The following is a 19210-nucleotide window of genomic DNA, read 5'->3' as shown; positions in this document are numbered from 1 at the left end:
GTTAATGACTAAAGAAAGCATTCGCATTAACATAGATGAAAAAAAATGGTAAAGGTTTTCATTTCTGAGCCAATCATTGTTGTTTCATATCCAAGTAAGTGCTTCCATTTCTTATTATCAAGAAATCGTGCAAGACCCTAATACTCATTAGCACAAAATTCAAATTACAACAATTTAAGGCAACTACAACAACCCACAAGTCCATCACCACAACTTCAAGCTAATTTTTAAACAAAAATTGAAAAGACAAGGGACTGACAAACCCCATCAAAAGAACAGAACTTTAACGTTGTCAATCCAATTCCTTGACAACCTTAATCCCCATAGTGTTGGCGGTCCCAATGACGGACTTGCAAATAGACTCCAAGGGCATGTACTGGCAATAGGGATCGGACTGCTTGACCTTGGCGATCTCGTAGACGTGCTTAAGCGTGATGGTGGAGGCCACCTCGTGGCTAGGCCGGCTACTGCCGGACTCGACCCCAGCGGCCTTCTTGAGGTACCACGTTACGGAGGGGGACTTGACTGTGAACTCGAAGGTGTTGTCCTTGAAGGCTGTGATGGTCACGGCCATGGGCGTGTCGGGCTTGTACTTCTGGGTTCGTGCGTTGAAGTCCTTGCAGAACGCCATCAGGTTCAGCCGATACTGCCCCAGCGCAGGTCCCACCGGTGGTGCGGGGCGCGCCCCGCCGGCCGGGACTGTGAGCCGTATTGTCGCCGCAACGGGCCGCCGGGTTAGGATCTCTTTTAGGGTCGACATGTGTGTGCGAGACTCTCAGAGAGTGCGGGGATCCAGCTTTTTTTAACTACAGCACTGTGCGGTTAAAACAACCAATGGTTGAGATTAAATAGAACAAAAAAAAAAAAAAACCAACGGTTGAGATTAAAACAACCATTCGGCCATTCCCCTGCTTCTTCTTCTTCTTCTAAAGTATATTTCGACATATTCCCCTTCTACTTCTTCTTCTTCTTCTAAAGTCTTTTTCGACACAGTTAGGGTTGTTTGACCCATTGGAGATATGGCTTGCAACAATGGTGGATTTGAAGATTTAGTTGAGGCCCATAGGAGAGAAAATGCAGTATCTTATGGAAGGGTGGTGGAAGCAATCAAGCGATTGGTGATAATTGTGGAGTTGAAATCTGGAAGTGGTTGTAAAAAAGGGGTGACTGAAGATGAAATTCAAAAACTATTTTCCAGCAAAATTGCTTTGAAAGTTTTTGCCCCATTCCCCTTCTTCTTTGTGCAAAAAATCCCTTTCATATATTGGTTTTTATTTTTATTTTATTTTATTATTTTTTTATTATTATTTTTTTTTTTTGTTGTAAGTGGTTTATTTATTTGTTTTGCTTGTGGCTCTGGATGTGTTGTGGATGCTGCAGAGGATAACAGTGCAATATTTGATTTTGAATGAGTATCAAATCTTAATTTATAAAATTAAGAAATTAAAATTGAAGAGTTTAACCCATTTAATATTATGATTAACTTCTATAATATTATATTAATGTCTAATGACTTGATCACCTATTACCTCCTCCCCAATTCGAAGACAATAGACCAACACCACCGGTGGTCTTCACAAGACTTCAAATCTTTGAAGTTCCAAGTACGATTAGTTGTTAGAACTATAGCACTTGTGGAAGCAGGCTGAAAATAGTGACAAGGATTTTTGAAGGACAGTGGTGGTACACATCAAAATTTCTAAAAGAGAAAAAAGCTCAAAAATTCAGAGTGATACGAAGCATCTCAAATGTACATAATGATTTTTGAAATAAATCAGCAGAGTCCAGCCGCAGCAGGTGTACAGAAAAATCCCCCAATGAAAGAGGGTATAACACACCGCTTTTGGTCTATACAAGCCGTCAGAAAATGTTGTTCATATACCGTTCAAGACACCCTTGAGAAGATCCAGCCCTTCAGCTGATATACTCCTCCTCTTGTGGGATCTAGGAATTTCAATCTTAGGAGGTGGATCTGGGGAGAAACAGACCACTACAACTGTCAGATTATCGCAGGTGTTGCGTTGGAGTGCCTCCTTGACAAGTGCCCTTGAACACCTCTCAGGATCATTATGCGCCGTTAGTTCCTTCCTCACCATTGTAACTGCACACTGGCTGCTCATCACATCCCACAACCCATCACAACCCATTATCAAAAACTCATCTTCTTCTGTCAGGACAATCTCCTCCAACTCTGGCTCAGAGCTTAAGGGGCACTTTGAACCTTTAGACCCCTTTATATGCCAGTCTCCGAGAGCACGTGCCACTGATAGTTGACCATTGAGGTAGCCATCATAGATGACACCGCCCAGTTTCTCAATTCTTAGTCTTTCAGAGGTGCAGTTGGGTTTGTGGTCTTTGGACAGCTCAATTGCTCTTCCCCGTTTGCCCAACACAGCTCGAGAATCCCCGGCATTAGCAATTAGCATGGTGCTGCAATAAAGTAAACATCATAAAAGCAGAACAAATCCTTATCATGCTGTGTTAACCAATTTTACATGCAATAGTGACAGGTAGATGTGAAGTAGTACAGTTCCTAACCTTCCCGTGATTAAGGTAGTCAAAGCCGTGGTGCCGGAAGAGCTATCAAGAGAAGCAGCATCTGCAAATGCATGATCAGCCTTCACAAAGGCACTCTTAACAGCCTTTCTTATGCCAGATGGAAAATGGGAGTCTTCAACAATATAGTTGAGTATATTCTTTCTAATGAATGATGCAGCATCTTTACCGCCATGACCATCAAACACCTGTAGAAATAAAAAGAAACACAAGAAGACGACCTCAATCTGTCAATTAACTTGCAGAGTGATTGAGGAATTGTATATAGATGCTCCTTGTTGCGTGGGCCCTAAAAGGTTCGACATGATCAACTTCTGGGAAAGATGATAAATACATGCTAAAAGTAGTCAATTTATAGCCAAGTGATGTGTCTTGGGTTCAATCAATGGAAGGGCAGGAATTTGGGAGGGGGCAGGCATTCACCATCACATAGCTTACAGTTGTCAATTTATAAATAAAAAGAAAATGTCAAATAAACAGTCATGACAGGATGGTTAATCTCATTCTGTTCGGCAAAAGAATGTGAGCATTGGCAAACCAGGATCCAAATGTACCAGAGATAATTATTAAGGTTTTTTTTTTTTTTTTTGGATATATTGCTAGGAAACTTATTCCATCATAATACTATTAACCTGTTTCATGTATATAATTGATGTACACTTATCTAACAGCAAGTTACAGACCCCATAAAATGCACCAGGAGAAGAGAATTCTGCAGCTATGCCAAGATGTTCATGAAGATTATCTACACAGATGTACTCATCCTCCATGTACTGTTTTGGCCCTTTCTCAGAACAGCTTCCAGAACGAAATATAGGTAAAAATCCAGATTTCTCGTCTGGTGGTGACTTCAAGCCTATAATCCCAATATCTAATTCCTACAATAAATCAGCACAGGGAAATAATTAGTGAAAGTCTACCATGAAAAATATGGGGGCATAGGAAGATATAAACTCCACTTTTCAAAGCCTGGCACCAATTAATTAAACAGTTTATATTCCACCTAACCCAATCTGAATGCATGTGCATGCATACACATCGAAACACAAAACAGACATAGAGAGCAGATGAAAGAGAGGACGATAGAAGATGCATTCGGGTTCTTGCTCCAGATTAAATATAGGAGATTATGGCATCAACTTCACCAAAGAATGGAATGTAATTTCTTATAGAAGGATCTGCAATGATCTGAATGGGATGCTATCCTCTAACACTGCGATAAACCAATTAGCACTTGCAGCATGCACTTCGGGTCGAAATATTGTGTTTTGCTGATTCGTAGAATGTAAGATTACTGATATGACTCAATGAAGATCATATTAATAGGCTTATGCTCAAGACACCAGCTTATTTCTTAGAAACTAGCATCTCAAGAATATGAAGAAAGCCATAGCCAAAATAAGTATAGGAGCAGCAAGAACAGCACTTGCTGGTGTTTCCACTATGACTACTTTTCTCAAATGGAATTTTTTTTTTTTTTTTTTTTTTTTTTTTCCCCCCCTCCTGTAAATTGATTATAAAACAGGTCGACACAATTAGATGGTGCTAGAAAGTGTATTTTCTTGAAATACTCACTAACCTGGACCACTAAAATTTTACATTGAGAACCCAATGTTCAACAGAGTCACTGCAAAATTATGGTTTATTTGGCGTTTTGGAATTGAAACTTAACACAATGATACGGATAATGTGCCCAAAACAATCCCTAACTTGTGCCAAATGTAAATCCGTCTAAAATATACCATATTACTCCAATGATATCAATCTAGGAAACCCCCTATATCCATCAGCAAGAACACATTTCCTTTCCTGATAAAGCACATTGCAGAATTAGAAGCCATCCTCCCTTGTAAATCTGCATACAAAGATATTGGCCATCTTGCAGCACGAATTCACAATCGGTATCAAGGTGCAAACTTTTTTATGGACAATCAGTCTAAGCTAATCATTAAAAGGCAAGCCCAATTCGCTGCCAAAAAAAAAAAAAAAGGGTGGATGAAAAGGGATTTTACTCACAGATTCAGCCAAAAAAGTAGAGCTGCTGCAATGCCGCATAAGGGAGAAGTTTCTCGGGGGTTTTCCAGTATTCATTTGGATCAAGCTTCCCAACATATCATCAGCGTTATTCTGATCCTCCATGGCAGACACGCTAGTTCCCTTCAAGCACCCACTATCCTTCCGGTTATCTGAGGCGAGAACTCAGTCTTTGGAGCCATTGTCGTTCCCAACCCATAAAGAACTCAATCCATTAATCACAGCCACAAAGCAAAACAAGAAAGAGCTCCAAAAATGTGTCCTTAGCTGGACTCCAGATTTTCCCAAAAAACCAACTCTTTCAAACTATACCCATTGCTCACAATTCACCAAAAAAAAAAAAAAAAAAGGAATCCCATTTTTAGACAAACCCCAAAGGCCAGACAGCAAGAACCAGCTGTCCTCTTTCCCAACTGTCAAAGCACTCGATCCAAGAAAACTCTAGCCCACCATTTCTCGGACTTTCCAAGGAACCAAACACGTCTTCATGGCCAGCTTTTCGACTCTCCAAAGAATGCAGATCAAAATTCACAAAACCCAGATGAAAGATATCAATATGAGCAAGAATCAAAAAGCTAAAGATAACAACTTTAAAGACAAAGCAAATGTATGTGAGATATCTAAGAGACTAAAACCAAAGCATAGTAGTAGGGAAGGGAGGACCGTTAGAGAGTAAGTGGGCGAGTGGCGATTCCAGGTTTCCCGGTCGCCATTGTAGCGGTTGAAAGAGAGATTGTGGTAGTGACACGTGGGTCGCTTGCAGTTGACATATGTACTGTTGACCGGCTGGCCTTGTGGCACCACGTACTTTGTTGGATTTCGATCTGTTTGCACGCCTGGCAGGTTTTTAACACTCCAGACCAGACAACCAAATTTATCGATTTGTGGTTCCTGAACTGAACAAGAGTTTTTTTTTTTGTTTTTTTTTGTTTTTTTGGGTTAAAAATTGTAAAATAAATCAGCTTGGTTATACCAATTTACAATAAGTTGTTTGGGGTATGCCAAAAATAATAAATAGATCTCTCACTTAATTTCTGTCCTTTTTTTTTTTTTTTTTTTTTTTTTGACAAAAACCATAAAATGTTACATCAACACCAATAAAATTATAATACTTAATTATAATTCATTATATATATATATATATATATATATATATATATATATAAAAGATGGTTGACAACCACCCTTTTAACCAAATGAGATGTTACAATATATTTTTTTCATTTAGGTTTGGTTGTGATCAAATCTTGAAAATTCGATAACCACATTGACATTTGTATTTTCTTACCTATCATAATTTTTCTATAAATAGAGACCCAGCGTGCAGAGGAATTTGCTCAACTAGGCCTACAAAACCTTGACCTGGCTAAGGCCGACAGTTGGGTATTTAAGAGAGAAAAAGACCAAAGGTAAGATCAGTAGGGGGAGAGAATGTGTGTGAACGTGTGATGAGGGCACTAACTAGCAGCTACCACCATTTGGAAGTGGCTACTCCACTCAATTATAATTTATAATGCTTAATTATCAAGTGCTAGTCTTTATAAATGGCCATTAATTGGGAGAGGGGTATTCTCAAAGGTGGAAGTGGATAAGTCAACTCAATCATAAAATTATAAAAAGAATAAAATCACTCATGTTTTTTATTTTTATTTTTTAATTTTATTATTATTATTTATTATTTTTATTTTTAAATCAAACAAAGGAAACGGGGAAGGAGAATAAGTGAGGGACCTTGCCACTCAAGTAGTTATCTAAAGAGTAAGAAGGCCAGTATATATAGTTTTTACAACAACTTTTCTTATAAATTGTCCAATATGGTTTTATAAATATCCATTTGTAATTTAACTAGTCATTTTAAAATAATAATACAGATATAACTAGCTAGCATTTTTATGAGCGGTTACAATCAAGATGAATTCATTTCACCATATATCAATCTGGGTTAGAGACTTAGAGTTGGGAAGAAGGGAGCAGAATGATTTTGGTTGAATTGTTAGTGTTAGAGACATGCAAACTAATTAAAAAATTTACTATTTATCATTGTTTTAAATTTTGTTTGAAATAAATAATAATTTAACATAATATTACAATAAAAATTCTGAATTCAAACTCTTTTTGGTCATCACTCTGACTAAGAACTTGGTTTTTCACTTAGAAAATTTCCAGCTGAATTCACACATATAACCTATATATTAGATTAATGGATATCGTTTCCTGGCCTGTACGTGTTTCATGTCATAGTGATCTCATCATTCCAACCAACGCGTCTGGTTCTGACTTTTGTTAGTCCGCAATTATGGTTTTATTATTTTGTCTTCGGCCAAAAAGATCTGTTATTCCTATTCCACAACAAATTGAAAAAAGGGGAGTAGATTAAATGTTTATACATTAATTTAAGCACACAACAATATTCAACTTCACAGCTTGTAAAGAAACATACCTAGCTTTGGGTAGGATTGGATTTGGAAGCAGTAGTCTCTGTATGATGTGTTTCCCGGCTTATGTTGTTTGCAATTGGTGTCTTGGAAGTGGAAAAAGGCCGGCCACCATGAATATGTTTTGGCTTCTAGTAGTGATTTTCTGCTATTGCCTTTTCATTGGCACTGGTGCGGGTGTCCGTGTTTCTACAAGACGGAGTGTTGTTAACGTTGGCGCTATTTTCTCTTTCAATTCTTCCATTGGGAAAGTAGCAAAAGTTGCAATAGAAGCCGCTGTCGAAGATGTGAACTCAAATCCAGCACTTCTAAAAGGAACTAAACTCAAACTTGCCATGCAGGATACTAAACTATCTAGCGGGTTTCTGGGAATCGTTGAAGGTACGCACATCCTCTAGCTAAAACATCTTTTGTTTGTTCAATCAAATACTGTAGTTTTCTCTTGTCAGCGCATAGAATATCATACATAATAAATTTTCATTGTTTTTTAATTTAACAGCTTTACGATTTATGGAGAATGATACGGTGGCCATAATTGGTCCCCAACAATCAGTTATGGCCCATGTAATTTCACATATTGCGAATGAGCTCCAAGTCCCTCTCTTATCCTTTGCGGCCTCAGACCCCACCCTAAATTCACTCCAATTCCCTTACTTTGTTAGGACAACACAAAGTGACCTCTTTCAAATGTCTGCTATAGCAGAAATCGTAAGTTACTACGAATGGCGAGATGTAATAGCAATCTATATTGATGATGATCATGGCAGAAATGGGATTGCTGCATTAGGTGACAAGCTCGCTGAGAAACGTTGTAAAATCTCGTACAAAGCACCTATGAGCCCCAAAGTAAGCCGGAATGAAATCTCTGATACACTGCTTAAGGTGTTGTTGAAGGAATCTAGGGTAATTATCCTCCACATATATGCTACATGGGGTCTAGAGGTAATTGATGTGGCGCAGAAGATGGAGATGATGAAAAGTGGATATGTGTGGATAGCTACTGATTGGCTCTCTACTATACTTGACACTGAATCTTCCCTCCCTCCAGTTGCATGGGATAGTATTCAAGGGGTTCTTACCTTGCGTATGCACACTCCGGATTCGGAACTCAAGAGAAAATTTGTTTCGAGATGGAGCAATTTGACAGGCGGGCTTTTCGGACTAAATACTTATGGTCTATATGCCTACGACACTGTTTGGCTTCTTGCTCATGCACTTGATGCGTTTTTAAACCAAGGGGGAAATATTTCATTTTCAAATGATCCGAGATTAACCGAGTTTCATGGAGGGAACTTGCATTTTGATAGTCTGAGCATCTTTGATGGAGGGAACATGTTGCTTAGTAGCATTTTAGAGGTGAATATAAGTGGTATAAGTGGCCCAATCAAGTTCACTTCAGATGGGAACCTCATTGGTACTGCATATGAGGTCATCAATGTAATTGGCACGGCAGGGATCAGGGGAATCGGTTATTGGTCCAATTCTTCTGGCTTGTCAACTGTGCTTCCAGAAAAACAAATAAATCGTTCCTATTCAAATGAACAACTATATGGTGTAATTTGGCCGGGACAAACAACTGAAAAGCCTCGTGGGTGGGCATTCTCAAGCAACGGAAGGCAATTGCGAGTTGGAGTCCCAGTCAGAGTTAGTTTTCGTGAATTTGCTTCCCTAGTATATGGCTCTGATGTCTTTCATGGTTATTGCATTGATGTATTTAATGCTGCATTGGCATTATTACCATATGCAGTCCCGTATAAGTTCATTCCATTTGGAGATGGACATAAAGTTCCCATATACACAGATCTTCTGCATATGATCACAACGAATGTAAGTTCAAATTACAATACGTTGCCGTGTTTTGTGTTTCGGGTTGTTTAATAATGTGTTTCTACCAACTTAAATATTTACATAACATACTTTAAATTCCTAATTCACTGGATTTCCACTTCCATATAGGAATTCGATGCTGTGGTTGGTGACATTACAATTACCACCAACCGGACAAAGATGGTGGATTTTACGCAGCCATTTATCGAGTCAGGGCTTGTCGTAGTGGCCCTAGTCCGAAAGCTCAATTCTAGTGCTTGGGCATTTTTGAGACCATTTACTCCAATGATGTGGTTTGTCACAGGTTTATTTTTTCTTGCTGTGGGAGTAGTTATTTGGATTTTGGAGCGCAGGACAAATGATGATTTTCAAGGCCCTCCAAGAAAACAATTTGCCACCATCATTTGGTGCGTCCTTAACAAATGCTACACTTTCTTAGGATATCTTTAAGTTAAAATATTAATTAAATGATTAAATTCATTATTTTGCATCTATTTAAATTTTTGGAATAAGTGGTGATTTAACTAATATCTTAACTGTCCCCAAGAAGTAGCTCAATCGGCTGGGACCATGCTTAATGAAGCGGAGATCACTAGTTCGAATCCCCTTCCCCCCGGCCTCTTGTATGGACATGTAAAAAAAAAAAAAAAACTAATATCTTAACTACCTTCTCTTTGTGGAGAGCTAAGAAAGTTCACAGAATTACTAACTTTCTGCTTGATAGATTCTTGAATCTTGATCGAAGTCCCCTAATTGCTAATTTTGTGCTGTACTTCGCAGGTTTAGCTTTTCAACTTTGTTTACTGCTCACAGTAAGTAAAATGCATTGGCTTAATTAGTGTTCATTAGCTATTTCTCACATGCAGGCACAAAACATCTTATATGCAGCTCCTCAATTTCCTGTTTTATGTAGGAGAAAAGATTGACAGCTCTCTTGGCCGTTTAGTGCTCCTAATATGGCTTTTTGTAGTTCTAATACTCAATTCCAGTTACACTGCAAGTCTAACCTCAATCCTCACGGTGGAACAGCTTTCTTACTCTGTCAAAGGGATTGAAAGTTTAATAATAAGCGATGACCCCATTGGTTACCAGCGTGGTTCATTTACTGAAAATTATTTAATTGAAGAGCTAAACATACATAAGTCCAGACTTGTTCCTCTTAACTCGGCAGAAGAATATGAGAAAGCCTTGAACGATGGCCCTAACAAGGGTGGTGTTGCTGCGGTGGTTGACAAGCGAGCATATATGGAGCTCTTCCTCTCTAGCAGATGTGAATTCGGTATAGTAGGTCAAGAGTTCACCAAAATGGGATGGGGTTTTGTAAGTATCATATCATATTCATACCAAGCATTTCATTCTCAATCTTTACTCCGTTTTTCAAAACTTGAACATGGTTTTTGTTTTCGAAATTAAGGAGACAAATTAAACTCGTCCTACATTAATTTATGATCATTGATTAGGCTTTTCCACGGGAGTCGCCACTAGCAATTGACATGTCAACTGCTATCTTAAAGCTGTCAGAGAATGGAGAATTACAAAAGATTCACGACAAGTGGCTTTCAAGAAAAGCTTGCAGTACAGAAGGTGCAAAGCAAGACGTAGACCGCCTTCCGCTTAAAAGTTTCTGGGGGCTCTTTCTACTGTGTGGCTCAGCTTGCTTTGTTGCTCTCCTTTTGTATCTTATTAAGATGGTTTATCAGTACATGAGGCATTCGAGCCAGAGCTCGCAATCAGCACCTATACGATCATCATTTCTCTCGTTTGTTAAAGAAAAGGAAAAGGAATCAAAGGATGTTCCTAAAATGCAAGAGCCAGAAAAAAGCGGAGCCACGAGAAAGCGAAGGAAGAGGGTATCAAGTGGTAGATTTTGTGAAGATGAATCTGTAAATGTTTCTAATGTTGGTGTTTATATTGGCCATGAAACATAGTTATTTAGTTGCAGACGAGGAGGATCCTTCTTGTTGTCAGCTTAAGAGAGAGGGCTATAGAACCAACTTTTCTCTGATAAAATTCGGACAGAGAATATATTTTAGTTAAGTACGTAATATATTTCCATGTAGTGTTATTAACTTTTCTCTTATATGTTGGGCTTTGCAATTTTGTCTAGATTGGGTCTTGGGACATTAAAATTTTGCATGTGTACAAAATGTGTGGGTCAGAATGATAACAACCAAACTTTTGTTAGTCATCATTCTTACTCGTTCTTACTTAGTTTGTCTTTTGAATAAGAAGTTCGTTTTTCACCTAGAAATTTTCCAGCTGAACGTAATCTGATTCACACATATAACCTTTTAGATAACCTTTCATGTCGTAGCTTGTGATCTCGGCTTTGTTTGACAAAGTCTTTTCTTTTCTTTTGTTATTGTTCATCACCATTTTTCAAAAATATCAACATTTTAATATTTTAAATTTTTTCACTTTTTATATTGTATCATATATTTTTTATTATTATTCAAATAAATAAAAAATACTACAAAACAATTTTTTTTTTTTTTTTTTTTTTCATATCAATCTACATCAACTAGCTTTGCCAAACAAAGCTGAGTGACTTGACACTTGACAAACGGGCTTTTGGGGATCAGGAGAGAATTGGTTACTGGTCCGATTCTTCGGACTTGTCAGTTATGGCTCCTGAAAAGCCCAATTAACAAATAAATCGTTCCTGTTCATATCATCCATATGGTGTGATCTGGCTGGGACAATTGGACAAACATCTAAAAAGCCTCATGGGTGGGTAGGCAATTGCGGGTTGGAGGCCCAATCCAAATTAATTTTTGTGAATTTGTTTCCCAAGTAAATGGTTTGATATCTATCATGGGTATTGCATTAATGTATTTAATGATGCACTCACAATATTACCGTATGTGGTCTCATGTAAGTTCATTCCATTTGGAGATGGACATCTCAATCTGGTATTCACAGATCTTCTGTACAAGATCACTACGGGTGTAAGTATGACTTATAATACGTTTATTAATGTGATTTGTGGGTGTTTTTAGTTTTTGGTTGAAAAATGCTTTGATGCGAAATAAATGTGAAAACAATTTTTGTATCGTGTTTTGAGCAGCATTTTGTATTTTGAATTGTTTGATAATGTCATTCTACCAATTTAAAAAATATGTAATATGCTTTATATTCCAAATTCCCTGGATTACTACTTCCATACATGACTTCGATGTTGTGGTAGGGACATTGCAATTATTAGACAATTAATATTTATTAATTAGGGGCCTTAGTGGCCGCCTAAGGATCCAGCCAACCGTGATGGGCACCCCTCTTTGAGGAGACATTTCTTCCCGCAGGAGAAGGGTAGCCACCTTTTATCTAGTTCTCACCAATTAGTAATGGCTGGCCACATGGGTGGCGGGAGGGAATTGTCCCCTCTCGACCCCAAAAATTTTCCTTAGTTGAAATCTCTTGAATACCTTGGTTACCCACCTTCGGCCACTCATCAGGGGCATCTATATTACACCGTCAAAGCTTTTTTAGGACTAGGAGGAATGGGATCCAAAACAAAATTCTTTCAAATAACGAAGATTCATAGAAGGAAGATGATAAACTTGTTTCCAAAACGTTCCGTTATGTTGACAAAAGAGAAATGACAAACGCACCGTTTAAATAATGCAAGGTTGAATTGACCAAAACTTTAGTTGATTGCCTTAATTGGAAATTGCGTGTTGCGAATCTTGTGAATTCCAAGTTTACGAACAAGCTCTGAAATGAACGTTTTGTAACAAGTTGCATTCCTCAGGGATTTCAGTTGAAGCCTTATTACACAGAAAACAAAATTATTTTTTGAAATAAAAAAAATTCCAAAAATAAAATAAAATTGAGGCTATACTTGTAATTTAAAGCACCATTAGTACATGAAATGTACTAAACAAGAGTCATTCGACATGATTTGATTGGTTTGGGGTAGCATAATTAAATGGTAGGTTGATGAAGAGATTTGTTTGGAATCAGTGGAAACCCAATTGCTCATCTGAAATCACATGAAAGCCTAGAGACTAAATTTGATTTTTTCCGATAATTTTAGATTGTTAAAGTGGTAATTAGAGATCAAATATGTGCAAGTAGGGCTGTTAAGTGAGCGAAGCGTCTCGCGAGCAAGCTCGGGCTCGGCTCGCATAAGCTCGGCTCGTGCTCGACTCGAATATTAAGTGAAGCACTTCGTGAACACAAATCTTAGCTCGAATATTAAACGAAGCAAGCTCGGCTCGACTCGGCTAACTCGTGAGCTCGGCTCGTATAAGGCTCGCCTCGCTTATTAAGCTCGGCTCGTATATTTTTTATTAAGTAACAAATAACAATATATAATCAATATTACTCATTCACTCAATAATAACAAATATATTATATACCTTTGTTTTTTTTTAGTTATTTATGTATATGTGTGTATATATATAATATATATAATATATGTATATATTAATATAAAAACATATAAGAGCCGAGCTGTACCAATTGGATGATTTTTGTAATAATCTAATACACTTAAATTACAAAATCAAAAAAAAAAAAAAAAAGTCGAGCTCGAGCTCGAGCTCGAACATGGTTCTAATCCTGTCAAGCCGAGCTCGAGCAGCAAAGTCGGACTCGACTCGAGCTCGAGCCTGGCCCAAAAATAAATGAGCCGAGCTTGGACAGCCAAAGCTCGCCCAAGCTCGGCTCGTTTACACCCCTATGTGCAAGCTAAGGTTCAAAATTGTACCTATAAGTTCAAACCACGCGTTTTGCTTAATGATCATAGGCCCATAACCCAACAAGACCCAATTACAAGGAAGATTGTAATTGTGTGGGGGAGGAGGGATCCCCTCTTCTTTCCACTTACCCCTCCCCTTTTTTTAATTTAATTTAATTTTTTTCAGTTTATCTTTTTGGTTTTTTCAATTAGTCTAGTTGTTCTGACCATCCCTTTACTTATGCTGCGCTGCCTCCGTCTGCCCTCCACTGTGCTGCGCCGCTTTTCGCCTCCCCGGAATTGGTTGGGCTTTAGATCTAGTTTTTCAAATCTAGATCTAGTCTCTTCAACTGGTTTCGCTCAACCACGCCCCGACTATTGTAGCTACTTGCTGGCTTTTTCTATTGTGTTTTTGTTGTTTTTTTAATAAGGGTTTGACTTCTCCTTAAATCTACTTTCATGAGCGATCTTTGGAGTGAAGGTTTTTATCTTGGCCTTTGGGTCGATGAATATTAGTTTCGGAGGGAGGGTTTTACTCCAATGGCTGAAAAAATAAAAGTTGAGAATATAAGCTACCTATGTATTAGATTAAGTCTACATAGAGCAAATTTGTTCTATAACTGAAGTTTGGACATAAGTTAGCGAATGTTGAAGTCATAGATAAGACTTGATCATAAGATTTTTATTTTTTTCTCTATAACATTGTAACCTCATAACTTTAGATATACTTTATTAGAGCTTTATACTTTCTGATATAAGAGCTTTATGCTCTTATTTTTCTTAAAAATATGACCTCGCATGAAAAACGAGAAAACAAGTCTACCCATTAATCTAAAATTTGAGGTGTGAATGAGATTGCTTTTAAGTGGAAATTTCCAAGTAAAAAATAATTCATTTTTAGAAGATTCAAAAATCATATATATATATATATATATATATATATATAAACAAATTGATATATGATTAATGGGTAGACTTGTTTCCTCGTGTTTTAGAAGTGGCTTTCTAAAACACGGGTAGTGCTTAATGACCATAACCCAACAAAGACCCAAGTGGCTGTCTAAAACACGGGTCGTGCTTAATGACCATAACCCAACAAAGACCCAAGTGCATAACCCAACAAAGACCCAAGTGGCTGTCTAAAACACGGGTCGTGCTTAATGACCATAACCCAATAAAGACCCTACATGTACATGAAACACGAGGAAACAAAGTCTACCCATTAATCTAAAAGTTGCAGGGTGTGAATGAGATTGCTTTTAAGTGGAAATTTCTAAGTAAAAAACAAATTTCATTTTTAGAAGATACAAAATATATCAATTGTATTTTGTTGGGAACCACGTCTTCGAAATGGAGGTCTTCCAACAAGACTAGCTTTTTGTTGGCTCCGTTTGGTAATGATTGTGTAGAGAACTTTTTTTTGTTTTGTTAGAATATATACTAATAAAAAGTGATTTATGTGATATATAATAAAGAGAAGTTTTGAATTTTTTTATAAGGTAAAGTGAAAATGTTATGTTTTGTAGTGAATTTTTTTTTTGAATAGTAATAAAAAGTAAGAACGTTTTGAAGTTGACTTTTTAGAGAAAATTTGGGTTAATTGCCTAATAAAAAATTGACTTTTCATTAATTTCCTTTGCTGTGACACACATGGACTGGCTGAGAGAGTGCAATTCTTATGTGATGTGAGGCGCCGTTAAGTGGGCTAGATGCACATGCAAATATGGCTAACAGAGCGTCTTGCTAATATGTTTGAACTCCGCTCAAGATCGATTAATTTATTAAATAAATAGAGTTTGAACAAAAATTTAAGCTTGATCGTTTCAAACGAGCCAAACTTGCATAAAATCAATTCAGCTCATTAAACTCGTAAAACATCATTTTTATAATATTATTTTTAACTTTGTAACGGAAACATTTAAGTACTTAAAAAGATTATAAAAAAAAAAAAAAAGAATTATCTTCACAAGGTAATAAATATAGCTTGTATTATTGAATTGTGAGTTTTCACATAAATACATGCGCATTTGTGTTCATATATATGAGTGGGTATATATATATATATATAGTATGCCAAAAAACTAATTTAGACCCTACAGTCAAATTTCGTCAACTAATTTAACATATTGTTAATGTGATATTGATTTAAATAGGACAATTAAGTATCATAATTTTATTAGTTCTAACGTTTCACGCTATCAGAATTTATTAAGTTAGTGAACGTAATTTGATTGTAGGAACTAAATTATTTTTTTGGTATACCTCAAGAACTTTTGAGTTCATTTTAATAACACAATAAGTTAATTGCAAATTAGGTAAACCATAGGGACTGATTTTTCATTTTTCCCTTCTTTATATATGAAATTACTAAGTTAATTGAATAACTCATAAACAAGCTCGAACTTGTTTGAAAAATAAATTAACAGAGTTTTAACAAATTATCAAGCTCGATGACGATAAGTTCGAACTCTCGACTCGTGTAAAAAAGTTAAATCAACCATACTTGAATATTTTACGACCGATTACAACCCTACACATGAGACCCACTCAACACCTTTTTTTTCTTTCTACGCAGTATCGGGGAAGCTGGAAAGGAAGCTACAAGCAGTCTGAGAAAGCAAAACGTGCTACACGATTGCTGGTTTATCCCATTAGTCAAGGTTTGTGCATTTATCCATTTGGATTTTTCAAGTTTTGTTTTCTTTTACATATATAGTTATAATATTTTGAGAATTGCATATTATTTTTCACATTTGTTTCAATTCTTATAGTCAATCAAATGCGAGAATATTGTAAAGATCAATTTACAACATTTGAGAGTCCTCCACTACCTTGTTCTTCAATCAACTAGCTAGTGTTTACTTTTATATTATTTGTCTGCTCCCACTCACTAGTGGATCAACTACAGACTCACGAATTCACAAAGCAGCTGCCGTTGTCTAAAATAAATAAATGGGTGATTGTTTACATTTAAGTTGATAAGAGGGTGATTTATTTATTTATTTTACTTAAAATAAATAAATAAATGTGAATGCAAATAAGGTCAATAAGCATCAGTTGGCTAGGGTTTCGTTTACATGTTTCCTGCTCCACTCACTAGTGGATCAACCACAACCTAAAACAAGATGAAAAATCTAAACCTCATGGATAAGTCAAGTGTGAACGTGTTCACAAACCGTGTGTAGTAGTGTAGTAGAGTAGATAAATCAACAATCGTGTAGCACGTTTTGCTTGCACTTAAGTTGATAACTGACTATATATCAATGGTGGTAGTTTAATAGTCCAAGAAAATTTTCAACGCGGTTAGGTAAATATTAGGGTATGGGTTCAAATCCCGCAATGAAATCTTCATGTCTAATTAGTGTAAATCACCTTGATTTTTATTGATGCCCTAGTGGGACTGGATTAGGCTATAGCTCTGTTGGACATGAGAGAGCGCCTGCGATTCTAGCCATTTAAGCCCTCCTCTCATGTGCGGTTCTCAGCGAATATGTGTTACTATGATCACACCTAAATAGAATATAGAGCCACAGTTGGTCTCTTCTGCCTATCTTTCTAATTAGATAAAAAAATGTTGATAAATGGGTGGTAATGATTGCTTTTGTTGTTTTTGTAGATAATTAAAATAAATGTGAAAGCGAATATTGTCAAATAACCGTGTGGGTTGACTAGTGTTTCTTTTATATGTTTCCCGCTACCACTCGCACCACATACTCGTTGAGATAATTAATGTAAAACTAGTGCGCATGCATTCACAAAGCAAGTGTCGTAGTGTAGATAAATCAGCAATCGTGTAGCACGTTTTGCGTACATTTAAGTTGATAAGTGGGTCGTAATGGTTTCTTTTCTTTTTTTGTTGGTAGTTAAAAAAAAAAAAAAAAATGATAAGTGGGTAAAATCTGATGCAACACGTTGTCAAGATTTGTGTAATTGTGTTTTGGAAGTGTTTTTAATTTTTAATTTAAAAAAGTGTTTTAATGAGATATAAAAACAATTGTATATGATACAGTATACTATATCAAGCACAGGATTCGTATTATTTCTTTAAACCGTAGATTCTAAATTTATGTAAGTTTGAGCGGTCGGTTTGGAATATGCTACCTATTTAAAATATGACATATTATTAAGGTAGCAAAAACAAATCTCTAAAAAGGCTTATTCTTCACTTTTGAAGAGACATTTCTTCTTTAGAAAATAAAAAGATAACTTTTCTACATTATAAAGCGTAAGAACCTAATAAAAATATACTCAATTTAGATTTTTAATAGGTATCATCTTTCACCAAAGTGGCATGAGTTATGCAAGGTCCACTTACTAAGTGCTTTCTTTTCTTTTTCAAGACTTAAAACATTAAAAAAAATTAAAAACAAAAAATTGGGGGTGGCTCTTTGGCCATTTGGGGGTGGGGCCAAAGGGGGTGGTTCGGCCACCCCTAAGGGCGGAAAGCCCTTGGGGGTGGCCGAACCACCCCCATGGCCAAAAGGGAGTGGCCAACCCCCCAAATGGCCAAAGGGGGTGCCTCCGGCAGCCCCCAATTTTTTTTATAAAAAATTTAATTAAATATAATTTTTTAATGTTTTTAATTTTTTAAAAAATATTATTTTTAATTAATTATATGGAAACGTGTCAAACCGTGATTGGTGCTGATGTGACATTCCGTCAAATTTTGGACGAAGGAACCATCTTCGTCTTTAGGCAAACCAGAGGGACCTCTTGTGATAAAAAGTAAATCATAGGGGTCAAAAAATAAAGAAGTTAAATGACACGGGTGAATAAGGTATTTAACCCTACTATAAAATACAACTGTTTCAAAAATATTATAGTTACAAAAATGATTATTTAAAAAATAATAATCGTTGAAAAAATATTGTGTTAAACGAAGTAACATTGAAAAAATAAATAATAAAATACGAATTTTATAAAAGAAATAAAGATAGAATCAATAAAAAGTAAAAAAATAATATTTAAATGATATAGATAAAAATATAGCTAATCGAATGTAAGAGGCCTTTAAAAATTCATTAACTAAACTAGATAAAGTGAGTTTTGAGGAACCATTTTGCATAAAAATTTGGCTCTTCCATTGTAAATGCTCCAACTAGTGTTTTCTTTTCTACTTTTACAATAGTAGCATTTTATGTTTTGTAATAGAGAATAGCCGTTGATATGCAATAATAATATAAGTTAAAGTATAAAAGTTGTGTTTTCAATAGAGGCTCTGTGCATTATGTCTTGAGTGAATTGTGGTTTCTAAAATTTATAGAAAATTTTTATATGTTTGGTAATTTTCACTCTGTCAATTTTAGTAAGTAAATAGTAGCTAGCGCCATCTGAAAATTCAGATAATTCTACTTAAGACTTATAATTACACCGTTAAATTACTGATGCTCGAAAAAATGCCATGTCCAATTCATCTTTTTACCCTTATTTATAAAAGCGTCCATAAATATTTCACATTTACTAACAAAACAAATTACTGGCATTTTTAAAAAGCGCTAATAAGTACTAGTCACATTGGCGCTTATTGTGAATGCATGAAGAATATGAGCGGGTAATGTCCCTTTTTGTTTTAGTAGTGTGTATATATTGGGGTGATATAGATGATATATTGTATTGATCAAGAATGGTTCACTTGGGGCAAATTTTTTTTTCTAGTCTTCAAAGCATCTCTCTCTCT

General features: G+C 36.2%; 3 protein-coding genes across 3 annotated transcripts; 1 reads left to right on the top strand and 2 right to left on the bottom strand.

The window, feature by feature from the left end:
* Nucleotides 1-38: 38 nt before the first annotated feature.
* Nucleotides 39-797, bottom strand: MRPL11 (mitochondrial ribosomal protein L11). The gene has a single exon (XM_059583336.2). The coding sequence runs from the start codon at nt 758-760 to the stop codon at nt 293-295; it is 468 nt and encodes a 155-aa protein (XP_059439319.1). The 5' UTR covers nt 761-797; the 3' UTR covers nt 39-292.
* Nucleotides 798-1749: 952 nt separating this feature from the next.
* LOC132171122 (putative protein phosphatase 2C 47) lies at nt 1750-5498 on the bottom strand. Its single transcript, XM_059582352.2, is given in 5 exon segments — nt 1750-2430; nt 2539-2744; nt 3240-3434; nt 4573-4736; nt 4739-5498. Coding segments are annotated over 5 exon segments (1155 nt in total). The 5' UTR covers nt 4773-5498; the 3' UTR covers nt 1750-1874.
* Nucleotides 5499-7138: 1640 nt separating this feature from the next.
* On the top strand, nt 7139-10780 carry LOC132172887 (glutamate receptor 3.6-like). Its single transcript, XM_059584447.2, has 6 exons — nt 7139-7406; nt 7525-8852; nt 8982-9259; nt 9633-9664; nt 9766-10172; nt 10313-10780. The coding sequence occupies exons 1-6, from the start codon at nt 7139-7141 to the stop codon at nt 10778-10780; spliced, it is 2781 nt and encodes a 926-aa protein (XP_059440430.2).
* Nucleotides 10781-19210: the final 8430 nt, after the last annotated feature.

This window comes from Corylus avellana, chromosome 1 (assembly GCF_965113065.1).
Source record: "Corylus avellana chromosome 1, dhCorAvel1.hap1.2, whole genome shotgun sequence".
Classification (NCBI taxonomy): Eukaryota; Viridiplantae; Streptophyta; class Magnoliopsida; order Fagales; family Betulaceae; genus Corylus; species Corylus avellana.
Note: the sequence above shows the minus strand (reverse complement) of the source record. Positions and strands in the feature narration are given on the sequence as shown.